The sequence below is a fragment of the Clytia hemisphaerica genome, unplaced genomic scaffold, assembly GCF_902728285.1.
Source record: "Clytia hemisphaerica strain Z4C2 unplaced genomic scaffold, Clytia hemisphaerica genome assembly, whole genome shotgun sequence".
NCBI classification, from domain to species: Eukaryota; Metazoa; Cnidaria; class Hydrozoa; order Leptothecata; family Clytiidae; genus Clytia; species Clytia hemisphaerica.
The window spans coordinates 540,260-564,986 of NW_027103587.1; the positions used below are offsets into that span (position 1 = coordinate 540,260).

The following is a 24,727-nucleotide window of genomic DNA, read 5'->3' on the forward strand; positions in this document are numbered from 1 at the left end:
AAAGAAATATTAAGAATAAAAAAAAGGATAAAGAATTTACTAATAATTTTATACAGAGCGTTCATAAAAAAGTATGAGTCGAAATCATCGGAGAGAGATTCTGTGTTTTGCATTTTCTTAAACATTTAGGGAATCACACTGAAAAAACGCTTTCTTGAAAAATGAATCCTTTGTGAACAAATGACAGATGTCAAATGCCAATGTATGTAAAGAAATGAAACTAAAGTCTGTTCACAATAAGTGTGTATCTTTATTCTGTTGTCTAGATAACTTTTCAAGGAACTTTTCAATCGTAACAAATTTGGCACTGTTAGAAAGATATTCAAAATCACAATATTCTGGATTAGTTTTTGTCTTTGAAAAATGAAGCAAAAATGAAATAAAAACACTTGTTTCCCATTCAAAATACGTGACCTGCGTAGTTTTCAGATAAACACCAGATTAAAAGTAAGATCGCCAGATTTCGAAAAATATGCTATGCTTATAAAACAAATTTAATCCATCATTCTAAATTAATGCAGCACAAATTTTAGTAACCAAAGCTTCATTTTATTTTGCTTTGGAAAGGTTGATGATTCCTCTCTAGCCTCTTCTGGACTTTATACTCAATGCTAAGGTTGTAATTACTCAGTATAATAGAAAGTATATAAAAATGATGATAAATGATAATAAAGAATATATAGTAAAGAAATGAATACAATTACATACAATTACAATACAACTAAATGTTTTTATCTATAAATCAAAGCACTTCCAAATACTAGCATGCATCCCTTAGTACTCTTGTATCATATCTTCTAATGCATAAATCTTGTATCATATCTTCTAATGCATAAATCTTGTATCATTTCTTCTAATGCATATCGTCAGGAAATCGAAAAAGGTCTTGATGCTGCTTCATATGCCTAGAAATTAACAAATAAAATAAATTTTGTAGAATAGAATATTGCAATATTAAGTTTCCTTTCAAAATCGAAATCCGAATATTGTTTGAGTGGCGATAAACACTAGTTCTAACTTAATTTGAAAGAACTGCTTTGCCAGTTACCTAAAGAAGAGTACTTTTTGCACTCTCGGGTGAACCTTTATCCTGGAAAATAAGTAATAAATAATACATTTTTTATTGTGATAGCCGGACGTCTATTTTGTGTTTTTCCATCCTCTGCTCTTGAAATACAATTAGACACCCAATTATTAGAAGGCCCTCCAGTGAATGGGCTTTTTTGGTTACGTAAATGCGTGAATCTGCGCTATTTTTGTGTGAATACGTGAATTTCCCCTAATTTATGCAGGTTTCCCCGATTTTTAAATGTTTCACCGATTTGAACCAAAAAATTCCCGATTTTTTGAAAATTTAGGTTTGTATGCAACTCAAGAAAAATTTGCATGAATGCCTGAATTTTGAGGAAAAAAGCGTGAATTGAATGCGTAAAATTTGGGGGCCTCCATTATTAAAAGGGGCTCAAATTAAAATCGCTCATTTTGACCATAAAGGTCGGTATCTACTTCCGCGCGAAATGGGCGACAGTTTTTTTAAACCTTTTTTTGCCTAAAGAAAACATTACGCCATAAAAACGTTTCGCGCGAACAAAAAAAAAGTTGAATGAAATAAAGTCTACTTTTTCCATCTTTTACGTCAATTTTGACCAATGGAATTACTTCATTTTTCAACCGAGCAAAGACCTTACAAGAACGTCAAAAAGTTTTCGCTCATTTTGCGCGAAAGTGGAGACCGGCCTTTATATAAAAACGTTGTTTTGTCCTCATTTTGGAGTACAGGTATAATTTCTAATTCGCTTGGCGAATATTGCCCATTCATTAAAATTTTATAATTTGTATTAGGCACCTGAGAGTTAGGATCATGATTAGATAACTTTAAAATGTATTACACGCTTTTTTTATAAGAATGGTGTTTTTCATTTCATTATGAGTATTCTCTTAATTTTTTGGGGAAAAAACATCCTTAAATATTCTTACGGTATTCTTAGGTTATGATCCAAATTTATCCTAAATTGAAAATGTAATACACACACCTAAAGCATAAAATTGCAATTTTGTGAAAGTATTGAGCTTTTTTGAGGGATAATTAGAAATTTACAGTTGAGAATGCTATAAAAATGGTATTATTACGTTATATTACCAAATTTTATGATGGTGATATTCTTAGCATATTCTTAATTTTTTGGCCATTCTTATAAAAAAGGGTGTAAAAATACAAAAAGAAACAAGTTTACCTTTTTGTTCTCATTGGCCGAAAACAAATTTGAAACCTCTTATTAAAATGTTTTCCTCTTGGTTTTCCACTTGTCGGTTGTTATTCCTACGGTTCATCCGGTTCATCCCTGGTTGATTGTATTGTGATCTTTGTTCAGGGTATCCATAATGATGATTATAAGGAGGAGGTGGAGAGTGATTATAAGATGCTCCTGGGGCCGTGTTGTTTTGGTGCAAATAATGTGAATTATTTTGTTTCCCTTTTAGACGCTTAGCCTTGGTGCTGGTGATGTATGTAACTTCCTTGTAATTATAATCAGCTTCGACCCTTGCTATATCTTCACTCATCTTTTTGAAGGTTTGACCATTGTATTTTAATTGAAAAAGCTTTGCTTTAAGTTTTGCCGCACCTTCAACATCAATATCGTATTTAGTTCTCTGCATAGTAGACGATTTAATGGCTTTTTCTATGATCTCCTTTTGCGTTTGGTACTCCTTTTTCATTTTGATCAATTCTTTGACTTTTTCTTTTTGTCCCAGTTTGGTTTTCTCATCAATGAGGTAATCCAAGTGATCTTCGACACCATCATTATGAAATGCCAGGGAGCAACTTGTTAAGAAACAAGCAAACGTAGCACTGATTTCCATGATGGTCTTCATTTCCTGATTTTCTGCCACGATTCTTTCATTGTGATCTGTAATAACCTTAACAACGATTGTAGCTTTATCTTTTTTCTTTGCAATCATTTGTTTCGTTTTAGGGTCGATTGTTTTAGTTGGGACTTTGATAGTGTAGTATTTGACATGTTGATGCTCTCCTCTATGATGACCGCATACGTTACATGTCAGCTTGTCGATGAAGCATATGCAATGACGGAGCTCAGGATCACCTGGTCTTCCAGGCGTCACACTGTCAATATAACAGTGATCATGGCACGGCTTTGGAGTTTGCAATATTTCAGCTCCATGGACCTATTAACAAATAAACTCCAATAAATGTCCAATTATATAGGACTCTGAGTATCAGAGGTTGAGTCTTCAAAGAATGTCTCAACCTCTGAAGATAAATAATAGAAATTTTATCGCGCATGTGTCAATCTAATCACTGGTAGAAAGAATCATGAACATTTAAACGACTGGACATCCATCTCCTTTGTCTTTTTGTAGAAAAGGCTGCTAGCTTCGTTGCCGCCTCGTTAAAAGCATAAAATGAAACAATAGAGTTTGATGATATACCACTTGGGAATACCTTGCTAACAACGTCAAAACTTCGACAAAAGTCTCTGTTGTTCTACTCTTCTCAAGTCTTTTATCCATATCATAACAAAGATAACAGAGGCAAAATCATCGTCAGCCTGTCAACACTCCGACTAATATTTCTAAATTTTGACTTAAAAGTGTCTAATAATTTTAGAGAGTGTCACATTATAATTTCGATATTCTTATGACACAGGCTCTCAACTTTGGCAAGCTATTTTTTTCAAGTCATAAAAAAAATTATTGGAGTGACAAAAGGGATTCAAAAGTATACACGCAGTTGAAATTCTGCATTTTAGAGTTGAAAATGTTGATAAAATATATTACAAACTTGTGAAAAAATTCAAAATTAATTTTTTTTGTGCATTAGGAGTAATGTTCAAGCTCTATCAATTCTTTTTCCTAAATAATTCAAAGAAATAAAATTATGACGGAATATTGTCAGATTTTTCATACCAATTTTGAAAGACAGGCGGCAACGAAGCTCGCTTCAAAGAGACAATAAAAGATGGATGTCCAGTCGTTTATATGTTCATGAAAGAATCAAAGATGAAGAGAAAATATTACCATATTAATGTCTAGCAGACTGTATCAGTATGCAGTTTACTACTTATGAATTCCCCAGAAACCTCCAAGTGTAATTGAAATGACCTTTTTTCGAAAGAAATCTTTTACATGATCCCCAAATGTATAGAACAGTAATTACTAAACTATTAATTTTGGAAACGTTACTTTAATTGAATCGAAATAATAGACAGACTTTAATTTATGTTATGATTCTCTATAACTGACTCTTTTTAATAAGCATTGATGACACTTTTGAGTTGTGTTTTCAACGACGGGAATTAAAATATCAACTTTGAACTTCATCCAAGATCATGGTTACTTTTCTTTGCGTTGATTGCGCGCTAAATAGAATCTGGATTGGTCGACACAGGTCAATCTATGATTTCGGCCTGTGTTTTTCACAGTAATAAGACAGTGTACAGTAAGTAGATCTAATGATCTTTCTCCAAACTTGGGATAATAAATGGTCGGAATCGCTGATCGCTAATAAACGGTCAGAGAGGAAATTTTTTTTTTCTATCAGTGATTCCGACCTTCCTTTTAATCCTACCTCTAAGAAGAGTGTCGACATTTTTAATGCATTTTATTAAATTTTATTATATTCTTTTATTATGTATTTTGGAATGCTGAAATTGTTTCGGTATCGGAAATCCATGAATTTCTGCTTCGGAATTTCGGTATCATAAGGTTTTTATCCCCCTTTTTCGGAATTCATACATGAAAAATCAAATTTGATGAAAAATTAGTCAAAATGAGGAAAATTACCCAAAGAAATCGGTATCGGAATCGCAAGTATTTTTTTACAGAATTTCGGAAATTTTACGTAGCGAAATTATTCGGTATTTCAGAAATCGCAAACCCTGTACGTCCCCTTAATGGTAAAACAATACTTTTATCAGTGAGAAGACAACCATGAAGTGTGTATATCGACGTGAATTCGTTGTATTTTGAACCGTTAGGTAATTTAAGTTCATTGTTTCGACGTTTCAAGTGCTTGAAAACCTACACCAGAGAAACAAAAGCAATGATTACACTCGCTTGAACGCTTCGCGTACATCAGAAAGACGTAGTAAAAATTATTTTCTTTCCTAGACTTTCCTCGTTCTATCGACAGAAAAATTTTTAGGATTCAAACACGTTAAGGCTTGAAATACACTCTTAGTAGTACTTCTTGCTGATGTAAGTAAAATGTTCAAGTGATAGTAATCATTGCCTTTGTTTCTTTGACGTAGATTTGAAGTAACTTGAAATGTTTAAAGAATGAACTTAAAAAACTTTTCGAAATAAAACGAGAATTCACTTTGATGTACACACTTCAAGGATTGCCTTCTCACTGATAGAAATATTGTTTTACCATAAAAGCATTTGATGATATTTCACAGCCAGAACGCCCGCGCGTGTCGTTATAGCACAAACGCCGGCTTGAAATCTATCTATCACTAGATTTCAAAAAAAAAATGGTTCAATCCGTCATCATGATTGCAGCGCGTTCTAGGCGCGTTCTGGATGGGAAATAAGTGGCTTTACTTTTTCTTGCCTGGGAAAGATTATAAATGGGAAAGATTATAAATTCTACTCTAGCCACTCGGGCTTTAATTTCAATAGTGAATATACCCTAAGTACAAAGCCTCTGGTATTATACGACTGGGGATTTAACTTATAACCTTGCGCATCGCACCCGAAAAGACGCACCACATCACACCCGTTTTTTTCATAAGAACAAACTATATAAAAACATAAGGCATCGGTGGCGAAAATCTTAAAAAACGAATTAAGAACATTTTAAGGCTATTTTAAGGCTTTGTGGGCTCTAAAACACTTGTTTTCTTAGGAAAATGGACAAAATTACTTAAAAAATGCTGAAAATAAGAATATGTTAAGAAAGTTTATAGGCTTGAAATGGTTGGGGTCGTTTTTTTTTTCGACAGGGAAAAATTTCGTCATCTAGAGGCATTTTCGTCACTTTCCCCCGACCAAAATTTCAAATTCGTCACTTTTCCCCATCGAAATTTACAATTTAGTCACTTTTACCCAACTAAATTGTCCAAATGAAATGGTTTCCTTCACTAGCTCGAAAAAGATCTTGTAATTCGACGTTTAAGGGCCTATTTATGTTTCACTTACTATAAATGCTGTAGATGCTATCTGCTAAAAGTGCTATGAAATTCCATGAAAACTTTGAAAATGATAGCAAATATTGCAAGTTTTGTAGTCTGTCATTTTTATGATCCCTGATTGTGCTTTAAATTTTAAAAAATGACTTTCAATCCATTGTTTATACACGGCTGTGTGGCTCTATCCCGCCATTATGAAATTAACTGCTGTTTTGATTTCAGATATAGATCCGTGTGTGGAGCAAGCTACAGCTTCAGCTCTTCACTTCTCCAATTTTATTGGTTTAAAAATCGACAACCAGGCTAAGAAAACATCCTCCAGTCTGATTTTAGATGCAATTTTTACTGTGAAGAAATTGAAATCTTTGCTTTGCTTGCAGAAGGTTGATATTTTTACTATATTTGCTGATAGGAAGTTTGCAAGTTTATTTACAAAAAGCGCTAAAGTTTTGGACAGAGCACTAATTTCGGTTAATAAAGGTGCAGGAAAACTAGATTTTAATTTTGGTTTGAGTTTTAAAATTTGGTAAAAGTTTTGGTCATGGATAAAAAAATCGGGTCAAAGTTTTGGTCGGGTGATAAAATATCGGGGAAAAAATTCGTCGGGGGAAAATTTCGTCACCCCCTCAAAATTTTCGTCACTTTCACCCGACATTTTTTTCCCAGATAAGGTATCTTAGAAATAATCCTATAAATACTGGCAATTTATTACATGAATGGAATTTTGAAATTCTTAGGGACTTGTGTGTTATCACTTGGTGTTATCTGAGATAAAGCACTTTAATCTATTGAGGACATCAATAACTATTTTATCATTTGTAAAGGAAATATTTATCCGCATCTTTGCGGCTCTTGTCGAATTTATAGAAATGGTCCAGCAGAATTTTTTTTTTTCGGGACACTCTCTAAATCAATAATGATGGTCAGAGCGCTTAAAAACTGTTTTTTCGGAAGCATAAAATTTTATGAAAATTGTGAAAATTGAGAAAATAAGAACCTACCTTTATAGCTTCAGTACAATTTCTATGACGACATATTGTTCTGGGGTAATCTAAATTGACAACTTTCGGAGTCCAGACAGTGATTTCACTTAATCTTTCAAGCTCATCAAAATCTTTAGCACCGTCTTTCATATCTTCCAGCTCCTTCTTCTTGTTTTCCACTTGCACAATTCGGTCTTGGATCGATTCTTGGATCTCAGCTATCGGTCTGCTCAATTCAACAATCCATTTACGTGTGTCGTTCAAGCTCAAAGTTTCATCTGTTTTATGTGGCTTGAGTTTGAAAACATATTGAAACAACTTATGTGTTTCAGATGCAGCTCTTTGCCAACTTGCTGAGTAGGCCTTTATATCCTCTGGACTAAATTTGATACCATTTTGGAGGCAGGCAAGTAATCTAAACGATTCGTTGTCGAAACAAAAACGATTTTCTTTGGTGATTCTGACGTTGCTTTCCTTGTAGTTTTCCAACATTTTCTTTAGTACAGGAAGTGTTTCTCCAGGCTGATAAAATGTTCCACGACAGTTTGTGAAACAGAACATAATGTTATGAGCAGCAGATTTATGAAGATGGGTCAATAATTCTCCGATACAAAACCTCAGCATTATTCCAAGTCTTGCAGTATTTGGTTTCAGTAAAATGCAAATACCATTTATTTCGGTAAAGTATGACATATGATGGAGAATCATATCAAAATTTTCATTATCCTTTTTGATCCCACGAGTATCTCCGATACCTGGTGTATCAATCAGCTTCACTTGGTTTTCGTCGTCAATGTCAAAGAGATACGAAGTTGGTTTCTGAGTTGACGATGCCGTTGTGTCCTCATTATCATACCCTTTGAAGTCCCCGATCTTAACATCAACTGTTTCACCTTCTTCATTGGTATGTGAAAAGTGTGATGGAATGATAGCAGTGTTTTCATTCAACTTCATCGCCTCTTCCAAAGTATCATACAGAAGGTACTTGGCGATCGAATTGATCCAAGTCGATTTCCCCACACCAGTTTCTCCTACGATTAATATATTCGTGATCTTTTTCTTTAGCTTCGACATTTCTTCAAAGGAATGCTCGTTAGGTTGGTAATACTTTATTCCATGGTTGGGGTCACTGCATCTGAATGTTGCATTTCGTGGATCAAACGTACCACAATCACATTTGAGACGTTTCGAAAGGACCTGGTACTTGATAATTTTCTTGCATTCATCGTGGATCCAAGATACTCTTGCTCTGGGACATTCCTCTGTATAAGAGAGTGGACAACTGATTTTCAGCTCAAACTTCTCGTCAGTAACATCAGCACTGGTTTCAGGTAGTATTTTTGGTCTCTCCACATGAATGGTGCACAGTTTGAGAAGGCTTCCTTCCTTGCTAAGAAGATCATTAACAATTGTTCTTCTGTCTTTTAACTTTTGTATAACTGGACATTCAAAAGTAACTGGATGAAACGATGTCAGCTGCACAGCATATTTAATTTCAGTGTTGTTGTCATCCGAAATATCCTTGGCCTTACGCTGAAAGAAGTTCAAATTGTCTGTCAGCTCTTGTGATTGATTTATTTTTATGGGTAAGTAAAGAACGATGTTGGTCCCATCTAAGTCAAATATCGATTGTTTTCTCCCAAATACTGTCACGTTCAATTTAGCGAACGATTGTATAATTTTGACAACAAACTTCACTTCAGCGCAGGTATCACTGTAAAAAGCTTGAATTGAGGGCAGGCCAGTTGTTATGTCTTTTACGTTTTTTAGCACATCTTGAAGAAAGCTGCTCTCAGATCTTCCTGCTCTCACTTTCTCCAACGCTTGTTGAAAACTCGACTGAAACTGGCCCTTCAAAATGTCTAGTTTGTCACGAGACTCTTGTGCTATCTTACGGTATTCATCACCGAACCAGTTATCATTCTTATCAAGAGACTTTGACAATGTGGTGATATCCAGTTTCGCCTCTTCCATTTCTTTTGCGATTTGCTTGAAACGTTGAATCGTGTCATTTTCAATTTTATTAATAACAACAGTTCTGTTCAGTTGCTTTTTGCATACTTTGGCCACAACATCCAAGGGTAGCAAGAAGTAATCAATAGGTATGCCTTTACCATCATTGATTTCTTTGACATGTTCAGGCAGGGACACAGCAAGTTCTACAGCTTCATTGAAGTTCTTTGGGATTTGGCTTAGTTTGAGGACATCTGATTTGGCATTGAAGCTGAACGAGTTTGTTTCTGTGTTTTCTTTCTCGTTTGATTCTGTTTTTCCTTCAGCTTTTATTTCAACCGACATCTTTTTGACAAGACCTCCTAATTTGCCTTCGACTTCCTGCCTTGTTTCGTTAGCTCCTCCTTCATAACGGCAGGAGATGTTGCATCTCGCTCCCCAGTCAATTCCAACAACGACATGTGTGGCACCATCAATGTCATTCAGGACTTCTTCATTAATTTTCATTCTTTTGATACTGAAAATTTGGTGGTTGACTGTTACCGTTGAATAAAGCAATGACATTTCAGAGAAATTTGAATTTTCTTTCTCCTCACTTAGATAAGAAGCTGAGCCGGATAATTCTATCATTCCAGCCAATAGGCTCAAGCTCACTTCCCCTCCAATGTCAAAGTGATTCAACTTCTCAGTTATTGAGTTGCTGGTATTGTACTGCAAATCTGTACTTGAAATTTCTGTTTCGTCATAATGATCTTCGGTAACTTCTGTTGAGAATAAATTTACTGCTGGATAAAACTTATCCGAATGTGCTGAATACAGGTTTCCTAGTGCAGCAACTCGGCCCAAGGCTGGGATCTTCTTTGACTGTTGCATATTGGCAAGCCTTAAAACAAAAATATCAAAACATTAAATTCGAATTATTACAACAAAATAAAATAACTAAAAGGATTTTCTTCAGGAAGAAAGGTCATATATTTTTAGTGACGCCCATTGCTTCCCTTTGATATTACCAACTGCAGCTCTAAAGAAGCGTTCGTTGAAAGTTTTTCCTTAAAGGAGGGGCGTTTTTTTAAGGGAAGGGCGTTTAAAAGAAGAGGCGTAGGCTTTCTTTGAAATAGAAGGCGTGCACTCAAGCAATGAGAATTCTTCGTGCTGACTGTCAGTAATAACCAAATAGTTTATGACGTATCAATGATGACCTACAAAGCTTATAAACTTGCCTAGATTTCCAGTTACCTAAAAAAAACCTTTTTCAAAATACACAAAACAACACAGTGTTATTGAATTGATAATCAAGCCACTTGTAGCCACTTGTTGCCTTCTATATAATAATGTAGTTCTCCCCACACGAGACCACATCATTTTGATATTGAGGCTTAAGGATCACTCACACTATGAAACCACACACAAATGATATCCTTACAAACAATAACCATACCGATATGCTTATAAAAAACACTTCTACTTTACACACTCCTTATACTCCTACTCAACTATGAAACCACACCCAAAGGATATATACAAACGATAACCGTACCAATATGCTTATAAAAATCACTTTTACTTTACACACTCACACATTTATACTCCTACTCAACTATGAAACCACACCCAAATGATATATATACAAACGATAACCATACTGATATGCTTATAAAAAACATTTCTACTTTACACACTCATACATTCATACCCCTACTCAACTATGAAACCAAACCCAAATGATATACTTACAAACGATAGCCATACCGACATGCTTATAAAAAACACTTCTACTTTACACACTCACACATTCATACTCCTACTCAACTATGAAACCACACCCAAATGATATACTTACAAACGATAGCCATACCGATATGCTTATAAAAATCACTTCTACTTTACACACTCACACATTCACACTCCTACTCAACTATGAAACCACACCCAAATGATATACTTACAAACGATAGCCATACCGACATGCTTATAAAAAACACTTCTACTTTACACACTCACACATTCATACTCCTACTCAACTATGAAACCACACCCAAAGGATATACTTACAAACGATAGCCATACCGATATGCTTATAAAAATCACTTCTACTTTACACACTCACACATTCACACTCCTACTCAACTATGAAACCACACCCAAATGATATACTTACAAACGATAGCCATACCGACATGCTTATAAAAAACACTTCTACTTTACACACTCACACATTCATACTCCTACTCAACTATGAAACCACACCCAAAGGATATACTTACAAACGATAGCCATACCGACATGCTTATAAAAAACATTTCTACTTTACACACTCACACATTCACACTCCTACTCAACTATGAAACCACACCCAAATGATATACTTACAAACGATAACCATACCGACATGCTTATAAAAAGCACTTCTACTTTACACACTCACACATTCATACTCCTACTCAACTATGAAACCACACCCAAATGATATATATACAAACAATAACCATACCGATATGCTTATAAAAAACACTTCTATTTTACACACTCATACATTCATACTCCTACTCAACTATGAAACCACACCCAAATGATATACTTACAAATAATAACCATACCGATATGCTTATAAAAAACACTTCTACTTTACACACTCATACTCCTACTCAATTATGAAACCACACCCAAATGATATACTTACAAACGATAACCATACCGATATGCTTATAAAAAACACTTCTACTTTACACACTCATACTCCTACTCAATTATGAAACCACACCCAAATGATATACTTACAAACGATAACCATACCGACATGCTTATAAAAAACACTTCTACTTCACACACTCATACTCAACTATGAAACCACACCCAAATGATATACTTACAAACGATAACCATACTGATATGCTTATAAAAAACATTTCTACTTTACACACTCATACATTCATACCCCTACTCAACTATGAAACCACACCCAAATGATATACTTACAAACGATAGCCATACCGACATGCTTATAAAAAACACTTCTACTTCACACACTCATACTCAACTATGAAACCACACCCAAATGATATACTTACAAACGATAACCATACTGATATGCTTATAAAAAACATTTCTACTTTACACACTCATACATTCATACCCCTACTCAACTATGAAACCACACCCAAAGGATATACTTACAAACGATAACCATACCGATATGCTTATAAAAAACACTTCTACTTCACACACTCACACATTCATACTCCTACTCAACTATGAAACCACACCCAAAGGATATACTTACAAACGATAACCATACTGATATGCTTATAAAAATCACTTCTACTTTACACACTCACACATTCACACTCCTACTCAACTATGAAACCACACCCAAATGATATACTTACAAACAATAACCATACCGATATGCTTATAAAAAACACTTCTACTTTACACACTCACACATTCACACTCCTACTCAACTATGAAACCACACCCAAAGGATATACTTACAAACAATAATTATACTGATATGCTTATAAAAAACACTTCTACTTTACACACTCACACATTCATACTCCTACTCAACTATGAAACCACACCCAAATGATATACTTACAAACGATAACCATACTGATATGCTTATAAAAATCACTTCTACTTTACACACTCACACATTCACACTCCTACTCAACTATGAAACCACACCCAAATGATATACTTACAAACGATAACCATACCGACATGCTTATAAAAAACACTTCTACTTCACACACTCATACTCAACTATGAAACCACACCCAAATGATATACTTACAAACGATAACCATACTGATATGCTTATAAAAAACATTTCTACTTTACACACTCATACATTCATACCCCTACTCAACTATGAAACCACACCCAAAGGATATACTTACAAACGATAACCATACCGATATGCTTATAAAAAACACTTCTACTTTACACACTCACACATTCATACTCCTACTCAACTATGAAACCACACCCAAAGGATATACTTACAAACGATAACCATACTGATATGCTTATAAAAATCACTTCTACTTTACACACTCACACATTCACACTCCTACTCAACTATGAAACCACACCCAAAGGATATACTTACAACAATAATTATACTGATATGCTTATAAAAAACACTTCTACTTTACACACTCACACATTCATACTCCTACTCAACTATGAAAACCACACCCAAATGATATACTTACAAACGAAACCATACCGACATGCTTATAAAAAAACACTTCTACTTCACACACTCACACATTCATACTCTACTCAACTATGAAACCACACCCAAAGGATATACTTACAAACGATAACCATACTGATATGCTTATTAAAAATCACTTCTACTTTACACACTCACACATTCACACTCCTACTCAACTATGAAACCACACCCAAAGGATATACTTACAAACAATAATTATACTGATATGCTTATAAAAAACACTTCTACTTTACACACTCACACATTCATACCCCTACTCAACTATGAAACCACACCCAAATGATATACTTACAAACGATAACCATACTGATATGCTTATAAAAATCACTTCTACTTTACACACTCACACATTCATACTCCTACTCAACTATGAAACCACACCCAAATGATATACTTACAAACGATAACCATACCGACATGCTTATAAAAAACACTTCTACTTTACACACTCACACATTCATACTCCTACTCAACTATGAAACCACACCCAAAGGATATACTTACAAACGATAACCATACTGATATGCTTATAAAAATCACTTCTACTTTACACACTCACACATTCACACTCCTACTCAACTATGAAACCACACCCAAAGGATATACTTACAAACAATAATTATACTGATATGCTTATAAAAAACACTTCTACTTTACACACTCACACATTCATACCCCTACTCAACTATGAAACCACACCCAAATGATATACTTACAAACGATAACCATACTGATATGCTTATAAAAAACACTTCTACTTTACACACTCACACATTCATACTCCTACTCAACTATGAAACCACACCCAAATGATATACTTACAAACGATAGCCATACTGATATGCTTATAAAAAACACTTCTACTTCGCAGACTCACACATTCATACCCCTACTCAACTATGAAACCACACCCAAAGGATATACTTACAAACAATAATTATACCGATATGCTTATAAAAAACACTTCTACTTTACACACTCACACATTCACACTCCTACTCAACTATAAAAAAAGATAAAAAAAGATAAAAAAATTCACTCCATTAAGAATTAGTGAATAAGGTAAAAAATGAGAAAACAATGAAGAAGAAGACGAACAACTAGAAAAACGGTAACCAACCCGTACCGATGATGTAACCTCACGTGACTTGATGCGAATGAGTATCTTTTAACTGTCTGGGAATGAGGAGCTGACCGAACACATTCCTATATACTGGTCGAAAATCTTTCATCTTCTTTGAACTATGCCAAGAAACTTCTTCACTTGGAAAATCGGCACAATCAATATTCGAACTGGTAACTCTGACGAAAAACTTGAAAAAGTAGTAGAGGAAATTGACAAAGCAGGACTTATAATATGTGGTGTACAAGAAGTCCGACGATTAAACAAAGGATCTGCCACCATCGCTGTAAACAATCCCAACAATAAATATGAAATATATTGGTGTGGTAACACGTTGAAAAAGCACCATGGTGTTGGTATTGTTGTGAAAGTTGCTCCGAACATTGACATTCTTGAGATCTATCAGGTTAATTCTAGACTTATTGTTATTGATGTTATCGTATCGGGCTGCTCTCTGAGAGTTATAAACTGCTATGCCCCGACAGAAGAGAGTGCTATAACTACCAAAAACCTGTTCTATAGCACTCTCAAAAAGCAAATCATTACCACAAATGCAAATCAAAAAGTGATATGTCTTGGGGATTTCAATGCTACTACCTCGGCATCACTCTACAATTCATCCTTGAGAGAGAACATTGTAATCGAAAACTTGGTCAACAACGATAACGGCGAACGTTTCCATGATCTCTTCCAATCGTACAAACTTTCAGTCTTGAATACGTGGTTCAATCATAAACTTTGTCGTAGATATACTTGGCACTCGCCAGATGGGAACACCAGAAAGGTATATGATTTTATTCTCTGTTGTAGCTGGTTGAGACAGTATTGTATGAATTGTCGAGTATACAACTCATATGACTTTGATAGTGACCATCGTTTGGTGATCGCAAACTTATCTACTCCATGCACCAAAATGTCACGCTATAAAAAACATCGAATGAAATCACCAAAGAAACGTTTTGACTTCAAATCCCTGAATCGTGCTGAGACAGAACAAAACTTTAAAAGGAATCTCTCCATCAAGCTTGAGTATATTCAGCCAGAAATGCAATCGAATACTCAACTCAACGAACACTTTATTACTTCTATTCAAGAAGCTGCAGACGAAACGATTCCGAAAATAGTTGCCCGAAAACTACACCAGCCGTGGCATGAGGATGTAAAACTTAAGGAACTATATCAACAGAAAGAACTATTGGTAATGAGAAATGCCTGTCCGAAAAAAGTGAAAGCCGTTCGTAAGAAAATCAGAACTAGAGCTCGACAATTACAAAATCAATTTTATAGAGATGAAGCCGAGAAAATAAACCAATTGTCCATTAACAGAGAACTTGATAAATTATTTGCCCGTGCCAAAAAGCAAGAAACCACCTTAAAACCAGTCATTGGATCATGTCCTCCGGACAAACTTTTGAACCATTTTAAAACACATTTTAACCCAGAAGACCCTTCTACAACCCAAACACCTGAGGAATTTCTGAATCTTCCAATTTTCGTCAATGCTCTACAGAATATCTCATTGAATTCTGAATTAAATGATGCACCCCCAACCGTTGAAGAAATACAGAAACACTTACAAAAACTTAAAAATAACAAGGCATCTAACGACATTGAACCGGAGCTCTTGAAAAGATGTACCGAACCAATCATGCTTCAGGTGATACAGAGAATGATGTTCAACCTGTGGGATAATCTCGACATCCCTGGTGTGTGGGGAAACTCTAGACTTAAGACATTGTGGAAAGGGAAAGGTTCAAAGAAAGACCCAACAAAATACCGCGGAATTAGTATAGGATCAACCGTCTGCAAATTAGCCATTAATATGATTCTTGAACGACTCAGACCCTGGTACGAGAATCAGTTATCGGATGAGCAAAATGGCTTTAGAAAGGATCGTGGAACAACAGACGGTATCTACACAGTCAAACGAGTTCACCAAATTTCAAACAAAAAGTCTGAACCTACATTTCTTCTATTTGTTGATCTAAGTGCAGCTTTCGACCACATACCACGAAGCTGGCTCTTTGAAAGTATAAAACTGCGCTTCCCTGATAGATCCATCCCTCGAACTTTCGAAATTCTTCAAACCTTGTACGAAAATACCACCCTCACCTACGACGATGCTATGATATCCTTCAAAACGACTTCCGGTGTGCGTCAAGGGGGACCCGAAAGTCCCTTTTTGTTCAATTTATATCTAGACTTCGTTATGAGAGTATTTATCGAAAAATGTAAAGATGATAACCGAATCAAGTTCTTCAAACACAAATATCGAGTCAACCCACAAGCACACTCTCGTGCAGAAAGATCCGAGATGAGAGCAAATGGTATAAGAACTTGGGGAGAAACGACTCTCTCTTGGTGTGGATATGCTGATGACATCGTCCTCTTTCTACTTTCACTCGAGGGTATCAGTGCTGCAACAGAGCTTTTGGATTTAACTTTCACTGCCTTTGGTTTGACAATCAATGTCTCGAAAACCGAAACAATGACCATCAATCAAGAACAATATCACGATTCTATCATATGTCTTCGTGAAGAGCAAATCAAAAATGTCAAAGAATTCAAATATCTTGGTGCTGTCCTTAATCACCATCAACCAAACACAGGGGAAGCAGAAGTCAATCAACGAATTCAACTTGCAATTGTAAAATTCGCCCAAATGTCTAACCTGCTACAAAACTTCCAAATCAACCTACGTGTTCGTATCTTCTTTCTCAACAGTTTCGTCAGGAGCCGGTTAACGTATTCATGTCAGAACTGGAACTTAACGTCTCTCCAGTACGACCGCCTCGATGTCACCTATAGGAAGTTTTTGAGGAGAATGGTCAGAGGTGGATTTCGTTATGTAGATGAGGTCAATAATGATTTTCGATACGTCATTAGCAACAACCAACTCCACACTATATGTGGCACCTCAGATGTTAATGTTTTTATCAAACAACAACAACGAAACTACGCAGCTCATGTTGTGAGAATGCCTTCTGGTCGCTTGAGTAAATTGTTAATGTTTAATGATGATAAAAATTGCAAACGTGGTAGAATTTCTTTGACTTTACTCGATCAAGTAATTAAAAATGAGAATTGTTCGATTGAAAAGTTTTGTGGACTGGCTATTGCAAAGAAAAATGCAAGATAGACAGAGAGTCTTCTTAAAGGGCTCTCTGTCCTTATTTTCTAGGAATAGGAAATAGTAAAATTTTATATATATATATATGAAACCACACCCAAATGATATACTTACAAACGATAGTCATAACGACATGCTTATAAAAAAACACTTCTACTTTACACACTCCTTATACTCCTACTCAACTATGAAACCACACCCAAATGATATACTTACAAACGATAACCATACTGATATGCTTATAAAAAACACTTCTACTTTACACACTCACACATTCATACTCCTACTCAACTATGAAACCACACCCAAATGATATACTTACAAACGATAGTCATAACGACATGCTTATAAAAAACACTTCTACTTTACACACTCCTTATACTCCTACTCAACTATGAAACCACACCCAAATGATATACTTACAAACGATAACCGTACCGATATGCTTATAAAAATCACTTTTACTTTACACACTCACACATTCATACTCCTGCTCAACTATGAAACCACACCCAAATGATATACTTACAAACGATAGTCATAACGACATGCTTATAAAAAAACACTTCTACTTTACACACTCCTTATACTCCTACTCAACTATGAAACCACACCCAAATGATATACTTACAAACGATAACCGTACCGATATGCTTATAAAAATCACTTTTACTTTACACACTCACACATTCATACTCCTGCTCAACTATGAAACCACACCCAAATGATATACTTACAAACGATAACCATACTGATATGCTTATAAAAAACACTTCTACTTCACAAACTCACACATTCATACCCCTACTCAACTACAATCAGTGTCATTTTGGCTAATTTACAATTTTTCGAAAATTGAAGTTCGAGCGAGAACGTCAATTTTTAGGTCTTCAACTTGATTTCATCGAGTATTTCGATCTGGGAGGGATTTATTGGTTTCTAGGCTATATTTCAAGCCCTACTGGACCAATTTTGAACTTTAGGATCCTCATTTCTGCTCTGTGGGGGGTCTAAAATTAGGAGAAAACCCCAAAAATGTGAAAATAACCCTTTTCCGACCATTTTGAGGCATTTTCATTAGGTCAAAATCAATTTTTTGTGAAATATTTCACTTTTTGAAAAGGTCCAATTTACGAAAAGTCAAAAACGTGAAAATTTCAGAAAACTTTGAGCGGGGTACAGCGTTGAGCTAATTACCTCAATAGTGAAATATTTATTTATATACTCTTTTCTCTATGCACGTAAGAATTACCAAAACTTCAGTTTTTTCACTTGAATTCAAATTTCAAGCCGTATTTAAACTATATTGCACAATGAAACCCTCCAGAGGTACTTTCAATATGCCAGCTCTCCGCCCTACTGCCTTGAAAAAAAATCACGAATTTTCAATTTTGTATCGCGCGGAATGTAGGAAAAACATAGTTTCTCCAAGAAAATACTTAAAAATGGAAGGTACATGCCAATGGGTAGATCTGTTTGTTAAAAATGGTTGATTGACAAGTAGATTCTTACGCAATAAGCTAGTAATCAAATTTAAAAGGGAGACGCGATTCTTTTGAGCATAATAATCTTTTAAAAGTGTTAATTGATGCGTGAGGCCTTTTCGTTGCACATACAATTCTGTCGGTTTTTATTTGAAGTGCACAGACTAAAAAAACGGGTTGTTTTAGACTGTATCAGACAGATCGAATGCATTCGGAGGGCTCATATATCTCTCTCTAATCTACATACTTTAAATAATAATAACAACCAATAGGCAAGAAGAAAAATATTTCTACAAAAAAAAGAAACCAATACATAATGACTTTATTGTCAAGTCGGACCCAAACCCTCTGCCAAATTTCATAATAGCCTCCAACAAAAGACCCATCGAAAGACCAATCAAAGAAAAATCTAATCATAGAAGCAACCAATAGACAACAGGGAAAACATTGAAAACGATAAAACTCATACCCAGATTAAAAAAATACTGAAAATTTAAAACCAAGTCGGACCCAAACCCTCAGCCAAACTTCACAATAGCTGCCAACAAAAGACCCATCGAACGACCAACTGGTCGAAAAAATTAGACTATGTTGGGGCCTTTGCGTGCAATTATCAATTGACGCATCCAGGCTAAAATCAAATTATCTGGCTTTCTATTGTGTGCATGCGTAAGAAAAAACCACATATAATTAATATCTCCAATATATATGGTCAAATCTTTCATTCTCAATTAGGTACGTATCTCAAAATGTTAAACTAATTAAATTGCTCGCACGACTCGAGTCAATACATCAAAAGAATTTACTCCCTCCCGACTCTGCAACGAAAAATATGTTGACACTGCAAAATTTATGAGGGAGTGCAGATGTTTATGACATATTCATTATCTTTTGATAAAACAAAGACAATAATTACAGTGTCGTAAAAACCGCTCTCATCCATAAATTTTGCAGGGTATCTCGCTACGCCTATGTAATTTCAAGAAAAATACTTACTTTATATTGCCGTTGATTCTTATCTGTCTGTTGCAAAAGAAACTTTACATTCGAATCTCCTGGACAAGCGCTCTGAAAAATTAACAGCGAAACTTTTATTTAAAACCTATCAACAGGTACCCTGAGTATCAGAGGTTAAGTTTTGAAAGAACATATCAACCTCTGAGGACAAAGTAAAAAAACTTTATCGCACATATGTCAATCTAATCACTGTAGAAAGAATCAAAGATTAAGAGCAAATATTACCATATCAATGTCTAGCATTGACTGTATCAATATACATGTTTACTATCCCCAGAAACCTCCAAGTGTCTTCTACATGATTCCCAAATGTATAACAGTAATTACTAAACTATTAATTATGATAATGTTACTTCAATGGAATCGAAATAATGGATAAATCTTTGTTTTATCTTAGTCATGATTCTTTCGTACCTACCGTATAGGTACCTAAAAAGTAAAGGACCTTGAATTCATTTGTGTTATCCCTTTGTCCGAAAAACTTGATTTTTTGAAGGGATTTTCAATAACTTCGAATTTTACGACACTTTGCGATAACTAAAATTCTTGAAATTAGGTCTTTTATGAAAGTACCTATATTATGGAGATTGTAAAAAAGTGAATTATACAATATATTAAATTAAGTGGTTTTATTAAATCCACTGGTACAATCTAAAAGTTCATAGTATTTGAGACAAAATGAAAATTCCCCAGGAAGTTTTGAAACCGCAATCGACTTGTAAGTGTTCTAAAAAAGGTTCGAAGGGTAGTTTTAACTCTGAGTTTTATAACGCTATACTTAAAACTTAGGATCTGACGATCCAAAAGTTCAAAAATAGTCCAATAAGGCTCAGAATGTAGCCTGGGATTCTGCCAACCCATCCCGGGCAGTGGGTTTACCAACTGACGGTATGTGCGGCGAAAAAATTGGCTTTTAGAATCGCACCCTTACAGTGCAGAAAAAAATCGGTGAAATTCATACCCTTACAGTGCATTTTTTCAAATTTTTAACTCTTTTAGAGCAAAAAAAATCAACATTTTTGAGCAAAAATTTGCAATTTTTCCCAGATTTGCTGAAATTTCCACCCTTACAGTGCATTTATCAAAAGTCCACCCTTACAGTGCATTTCTGATATTTTGAAAAACATACCCTTAACCGCCGCACATACCCGTAGGTCAATTTGCCTGACTGAACCCCCCCCCCCCCGGGAACCCATCCCAAATTGAAATATTTGATTAAATTAAAGAGATTAAATTTGCCTCATCAAGAGTGGGAACAAAAAAAGTGATTTTTGCCAAATAAGAGGGGTTGATAAAATTTAAAATTAGATAAATTTAATATAACATATACTGCCCCTCAATAGCCCCCTTTTCCCAAACCTTATTACGCTTCGGATACAGTATAAGAATGGATCCATCTGATCAAAATGATAACATACTTGTACTAAGTAATCTATTGCGAGAAACAGATTCTGTTTCTCACCCTAGTGAAAATCAAGGACATTTTTACCACCCCACTCAATATTTGAAAGAATATTTTTCACCCTAGTGAATTTCCGATTTTTAAATTCCCTTCCCACTAGGCGCTCAATATTCACTATGGCACAGAGACAGGGGTGTTATTCCCAGTTATAGATTTCATCGATAGATAGAACTAGGGAAAATTGCACATGATCAGTGGAAAAAAGAGAAAATTCACGCATTCACACACAAAATAGCCCAGATTCACGCATTCACGCAATCAAAAAGTGAATTTTCATGTTTACGCAAGTTTTTTTCAATTTACGCATTCACGCAAAATTTTTACAATTTTCAAGCATTCCCGAAACCGAAATAGCCCAATCACGCATTTACGCAAACCACTTGGGGGCAATAAGGAACTCGATAAGGAACTTTGAGGCTGACATTCTCTGGAAAAGTAAGGAACTCCAGGCTCGGAGCCAAGTTAAGGTTTCTTATAAAAAAACGTGTAGGTCATATCCGAGACGTTTTCTCTCCATTTATCTTTATTACATCCATGATAAAAGTATCAAACTTCAAAAAGTCGTCCGGGAATTTCCTCGAAAACCACAAGTAAATTTCTAGGCAAAAGTAAAATCATATCTTCATTTAGCTTGTCAATTCTACAACAAAGCGTCCATGGGTGAAAACGAATTATTTTATAAGAGCATCCGAAATTTGATGTTCCTAGCTTTTTGAGTTTTAAGCCTAAAAATGTTCTTAACATTTTCTTATTTTCACCATAAAGTGTTTATTTTTGTCAATTTTTCTAAGATTTTTTTTTCTTAACTTGTTCTTAGGATTTTGGCCATCGAAGCCTTATGTTCTTATATAGTTTGTCCACACGTTATGATCGATTAGTAGCCATACATTCTGAAAATGTGGGAATCACTCAAAAGGTGGGCTGAGAGGAATGCTATTGATTTCAATCCTCTTTTGTTATTTTCCAAGTTGTTCCTGGACACTAATCAGGGTGAACTGAATTAGAAGTTTTTCATAAAAATGATTGAAAGCTGTTAGAAAAAAATACAAAAATTAACCCCCAGAAAAAGTTTTACGGAAGGTCAAAATCGATAGGGAAAACAAAATCGCTGCAGGAAGGGGTCAGAGAGAGGAAAATAATTGCCCCGCTTAATGTTTTGTTCTGATAAAACTTTACTATTATTTAGATTATATTGAAATTTCACCATTAAAATTATCCACGGTGCAAGTATTCAAAACTTTTGACCAAGATACAAGTAATATCTTTCTACAAAAACCTAAAACCATCAATTCAACCATTGGGCTTTTCCAGAAAAAAAACGTATACCCCTTGTTGAGGAGGTCCATTTCCGTTCCAAGGGGGTAAAGTTTGATATATGGCGGAATTCCATAGGGAGATGCAAAAATCTGGAATTTCGTGGGGGTAGCTTTTTAAATCCTACTAAAATTCAGAATTCCAGAGGGGTTTAAACCTGAAATTGCCTGGAATTCCAGGGGGTTGCCGCGTTTCCAACCTCAGAGTGATGGACCTCCTCAACAGGGGGTATACGATTTTTTTCTGGAAAAGCCCATTTCGGCAGGAATAAGAGCAAGAGTAAACATACCTTTTAGGATGAAAATATGTCTTCACTTCCCAATGCAAAATAGCGTGACATCCTCAGCCTAGGAAAGCCAAATTTGAACTGGGCGTTTTTCGATGTCATATGAATTAAATTAATAAAACACCAAATAGGGTCAATCTATTGTTGCAAAAGATTTCACTAGTGAACTGAGCTTTACGGGTATTTTTAGAATACAAGATTGCTGACAAGCAAAAGATCACTTTTGCCTTGTTTATATGTAAGTTTAATAAAGATATTACTAGTGAACTCTACTTTCCAGATATTTGCATCAAATAAGAGAAGACAAGTTCACTTTCTTACCGTGTTTATAAGTTCAATAAAGCAATAATTATGATTACTTTCATTTTGATATAATGTCGCGCGGGAGTGGCGACAACTTCAGACGAATACAATTCTTCTGCGTGCATTTAAGATCTGGCCGACCCCTGAAGATGGGTAGAGAAGAATATAGAGTTGAATTCAGAATGACAGTAGAACAAAGTAGTATTTCACGTTGGTTTAAAAAAATAAAAGCTAGGGTTAAGATAAGATTACAATGAAATAAATGCTAATAGATCTTTAATCATGGCATAAGCTGCAGTTGCAGGGAATTTCATTTTCTTTTGTGAAATTCTTAAGTAATTTTTCAAACTCTTCAATAGAGTCATACTGTCAAGTATTCTATACTCAGGCCTTAGGCGTAGCAAGATACCCCGCAAAATTTATGGATTAGAGCGGTTTTTCTGTCTTTGTTTTATCAAAGGCATCAAAAGATAATGAATATGTCATAAACGTCTGCACCTCCTCATAAATTTTGCAGGGCTATCTCGCTTCGCCTATGCAGGCATTCTAAACTGGCATTCTACGCGAGTATGTGATTTAAACTCGGAAAACCGTTAAAATATCTAAAATTCTATATCTATATATTTTAAATTTGATTGTAGCCTTTGATAAACCTGGTCACCGAGACAGGGTTTACAAACTCGCATATTCCCAAAACGGTTGGGAATCGCGGACATTATGCAGAATAGTCATGATAAAATTATACAAGCGATTATTTTAAGCCGTATTTTATTTTTCTAGTTGTATAGTTCAGACTTCCATAGCCCGAGGGGGGATTTGAAATCTAGAGCTCTAAATTGGCTAAAAACACATTCAAAAAATTTAGATAATTCGAATTAAAAGGCAAAATTTAAAGGTAAAATACTTAAAAAAATTATTAGGGGGGAGAGACTAAGCCTACAGCACTGTTATAAAGATATGAAGATTCTTCCTTATAAATTTTTTATCTCTCAGCTCTCTAGACCTTCATCTCAAAGGTCCTCAAAGGATTCTCCTCTAACGAGAAGGAGTTTCCAAAAAGAAAATTCATATAGAAAGTATCTATAGAAGTCAGCATATCGGACCATTCATTTGCCTCACTTATTCACCCGAGAGACCCATCAAATTTTTAACGACGTTTAAACACGGTGTTTGCAGTGAAGCTTTGAAAGTTTACTTTTATAAAAAGGACTTTGAAATCATCTAAACCTCAATAAACATTTGAATACCGGAATAAGAAATTTTTTTTAACAAAA

At 35.0% G+C, this 24,727-nt stretch overlaps 1 protein-coding gene across 2 annotated transcripts; it reads right to left on the reverse strand.

Moving 5' to 3' along the window:
- Positions 1-230: 230 nt before the first annotated feature.
- On the reverse strand, positions 231-23,345 carry LOC136801407 (uncharacterized). 2 transcript variants are annotated; one of them, XM_067058043.1, is made up of 5 exons: positions 23,154-23,345; positions 20,068-20,139; positions 7,154-9,971; positions 2,235-3,186; positions 231-905 (listed from the first exon to the last, which is right to left on the reverse strand). In XM_067058043.1, the coding sequence occupies exons 3-4, from the start codon at positions 9,959-9,961 to the stop codon at positions 2,245-2,247; spliced, it is 3,750 nt and encodes a 1,249-aa protein (XP_066914144.1). In that variant the 5' UTR covers positions 9,962-9,971; positions 20,068-20,139; positions 23,154-23,345; the 3' UTR covers positions 231-905; positions 2,235-2,244. The 2 variants fall into 2 exon arrangements, with proteins under 2 accessions (XP_066914144.1, XP_066914145.1); XM_067058044.1 differs by lacking the exon at positions 20,068-20,139 and having other exon boundaries at positions 23,154-23,237.
- Between the last annotated feature and the right edge of the window lie 1,382 nt (positions 23,346-24,727).

Coding starts and splice junctions, on each gene's coding strand:
- LOC136801407 (XM_067058043.1), bottom strand. CDS start 9,961: ATGCAACAGTCAAAGAAGATCCCAGCCTTGGGCCGAGTTGCTGCACTA. Junction 3,187..7,153: donor ATTGTACTGAAGCTATAAAG/GTAGGTTCTTAT, acceptor ATTTGTTAATAG/GTCCATGGAGCTGAAATATT.